General features: G+C 63.9%; 1 protein-coding gene across 1 annotated transcript in view; it reads left to right on the plus strand.

Annotated features, from left to right (window-relative positions):
- The window catches only part of MNEG_9460 (putative Denticleless protein), a gene marked incomplete at both ends in the record, with an annotated part of 7,525 nt that overhangs the window by 1,817 nt on the left and 2,974 nt on the right, over positions 1-2,734 (plus strand). The window contains 4 exons of the mRNA XM_014042068.1: positions 1,301-1,422; positions 1,639-1,809; positions 2,046-2,196; positions 2,364-2,596. Of these exons, the coding sequence (XP_013897522.1) occupies positions 1,301-1,422; positions 1,639-1,809; positions 2,046-2,196; positions 2,364-2,596 (677 nt within the window). The remainder of the gene's footprint in view (positions 1-1,300; positions 1,423-1,638; positions 1,810-2,045; positions 2,197-2,363; positions 2,597-2,734) is intronic.

Below are 2,734 nucleotides of genomic sequence, written 5' to 3' on the forward strand. Positions count from 1 at the left end.
GCTGTCAAGCGCTCACAGACAAGCAGCAGAGACAGCGCTTGAGGAGCTCGGGGCGCAGCAGGTCGTGGCCGCGGCGCCTGCTGCAGCAGCTGCTTCTTGGCCCCTAGAGGGCGCATTCGCGGCGGCGCCTGCGGCAGCAGCAGCTGCAGCAGCGCCATTGGCAGCGAGTGTAGCAGTAGCAGCAGCAGCATCGGCAATAGACGGGCAAAAGCCGCGTTTGCAGCCTGTGGCTAAGCCGATCGCACATGTGGATGGGTGCTCCCATCTGCCACGGCCTCCGACTGCGTCAGCTGGCGTTGAACAGCAGCGGCTGGCTGCACAGGATCTGCCAGGTCAGCCGAGAAGTCAAGGCGGCGTGGCAGTAGTTGCTCCATTGTAAGCGGATGTGTTGCCCTCGTACCATTGTGCGACTCAGCCGCTCACTCGCTTGCTCACTAATGATTGCCGGCTGTGTGACTGCTGCAACGATGCTTACCGCTGCAAAAAGCGGCCGGCAAAACATGCGATCATGCGCCAGCGTTGTAATGTATGCTTTCTCAGGTCATGTGCCACATGAAAGGGCTGCATTCTGTGATGCTGACATGCGCCTCGAGGCTGCTGTGTGTGAGGACTCAAGTGAAGGGGTGACGGGTCCCATCAGCGGTGCTTTCAGAGGTGCACTTTCTGAACGCAAGGTCCAGCTGCTTCGTGTGAGCCATGCGAGTTCACCTGCTGGGTTGGCATACCTGACACAACTTCACCACACTACTTGACTCAACGGCATTCCCTGCACGGTCATCACTCGGCTGGCCTGCACATTGCAGTGCCTGCAGCACTGCCGTGATGCACGTTGTGCCCGTCTTCCAGCTCGTGTTGCACGCTGACAACATTTATCCTCCATCGTAATCGGGGCTCGTGTCGATGTCTGGACGGTGTTACGCTCCGTCAGCTGCACAATCCTGTTTGAACAGTGGCCGCATTTCAAACGCAAAACCGCGCGTCGACCTCTGGAGGGCTGCTGCTGGCATAAATTCAATTCGGTTGTTGATTATAAGCGTATGAAACACTACTGAAGATCAAGGGCAGCAATGTTGCGGTCACTGATGGATCGAGAGAGTGGAAGGGGCTCAGCAAGAGGTTCGACAAGCGCTGCTGTCGTGTTATAAGAATGAGATGTGTTATGAAATGGTATCTGAACGCATCAGAGCTCTGAACGCTCTGCACTGGCCGCGCACTTTGCGCATTGCTCTGCGTCGTGCTGCTTGTGCTACGCTTGCAGCTGAGCAGCTCATCACACCGTCACCCGCATACCTTCGCTCAGGCTTCTGCGGTGCATCGCTGGGCCTGTATCAGGGCCTGTCCGTCCATGGCGCCGGCGCCGGCGTGATCGCAGTTGACCCCGCTTCGCAGCCATGCCCGCCTTTCGCGCTTGCCTTCAGCAAGGTGCGCCGTCCAACCGCACCAGCACCACGAACGAACAGCTCTATCCGCAGCAGCGCCTATGCTGCATATACAGCTATCGTGTGCGGCATGATGAGACTTGTCTCACTGCCTTAGGCGCCAAGCGCGTCGCTGCTGCAACACGCTGCACACGCCACCCACCCGGCGCTGTCATGGTGCACCACAGAGGCAACCCGCTCCTCGCCCCCCCTTTCACAGGTGCTGCATGGCAGCAAGCTGCTGGCAGTGGCAGATGAGGAGGGCTGGATCTGCGTTGTCGACACAGCGGCCGAGCGGCTGCCGTCCTCGCTTCACATGGATGCGTCGTGCGAGCCCAAGGCCAAGTGGTTGGCGCACCAGAACACCATTTACGACATCGCATGGGCCAAGGTGGGGGCCGGGGCGCCATGTGTAAGCGACTGCATCAGGGCTCCCATCAGGGAGACGCAGCATCGCATCGCGACAGGCGAGCGTGGTGCATGCATGCACGCACAGCAGCAAGCAATCATGCACGCATGCATGCGTTCATGCACGCATGCATGCGTGCATGCGTGCACACGTACACGCCAACGATCCCGGGCCCATCCATGATATGTAACGGCTGTCCGACCCACCTGGGCTTGCAGAACGACACCCTGCTGTACACAGCCGCGGGCGACCACTTGGTGGGGGTCTGGGACACCCACACCGCGGCGCTGCGCTGCCACTGCAAGGGCCACGCTGGCAGCGTCAAGGCCGTTGCGACGCACGCGGCCCAGCCCGACGTCCTCGCCTCTGGTGCGCGAGCGCGCGCGCGCACCACGCCGGGGGTGCGCCAGGGGCCTGCGGCGCTGTGGTTCAAATGCAGCCGCAGTCTTGCGTGCCGCATGGGCGCTGCTGTACTCATGTTGATCGGCACGACGGAGGGTCGCGCAACTGCAAATTCGCCCCTCTTCGCCGCGCAGGCGCGAGGGACGGCGCCGTCATGCTCTGGGACCTGCGCGCCCCCACCCGCTGGAGCGCCCGCCGCCAGCGCAACACGCTCGACCCTGCGGCGCGCGTCGACGTCGCCGCGGGCGGCGCGAGGGGCGGCGGCGGCGTGGCGGCGGCGCGCACGCAGCTGCGGCGCAGCGTGACCGCGCTGGCGTTCCTGCCCGGGGGCGCCTCGCTGGCGGCGGGCAGCGACATGGACGGCGTTGTGAGGATCTGGGACACGAGGATGCTGCCAGCTGGCCCTGCAGCGCAGCTGCAGCTGCCGGCCGCCGGCGTGGGCGGCGCCGCCGCCGCGACGCCGCCGACGCGGGCGGGGGCGCGCCGCGGCCTCGGCACGCCGGGC

Source organism: Monoraphidium neglectum, assembly GCF_000611645.1.
Source record: "Monoraphidium neglectum strain SAG 48.87 unplaced genomic scaffold scaffold01945, whole genome shotgun sequence".
NCBI lineage: Eukaryota > Viridiplantae > Chlorophyta > Chlorophyceae > Sphaeropleales > Selenastraceae > Monoraphidium > Monoraphidium neglectum.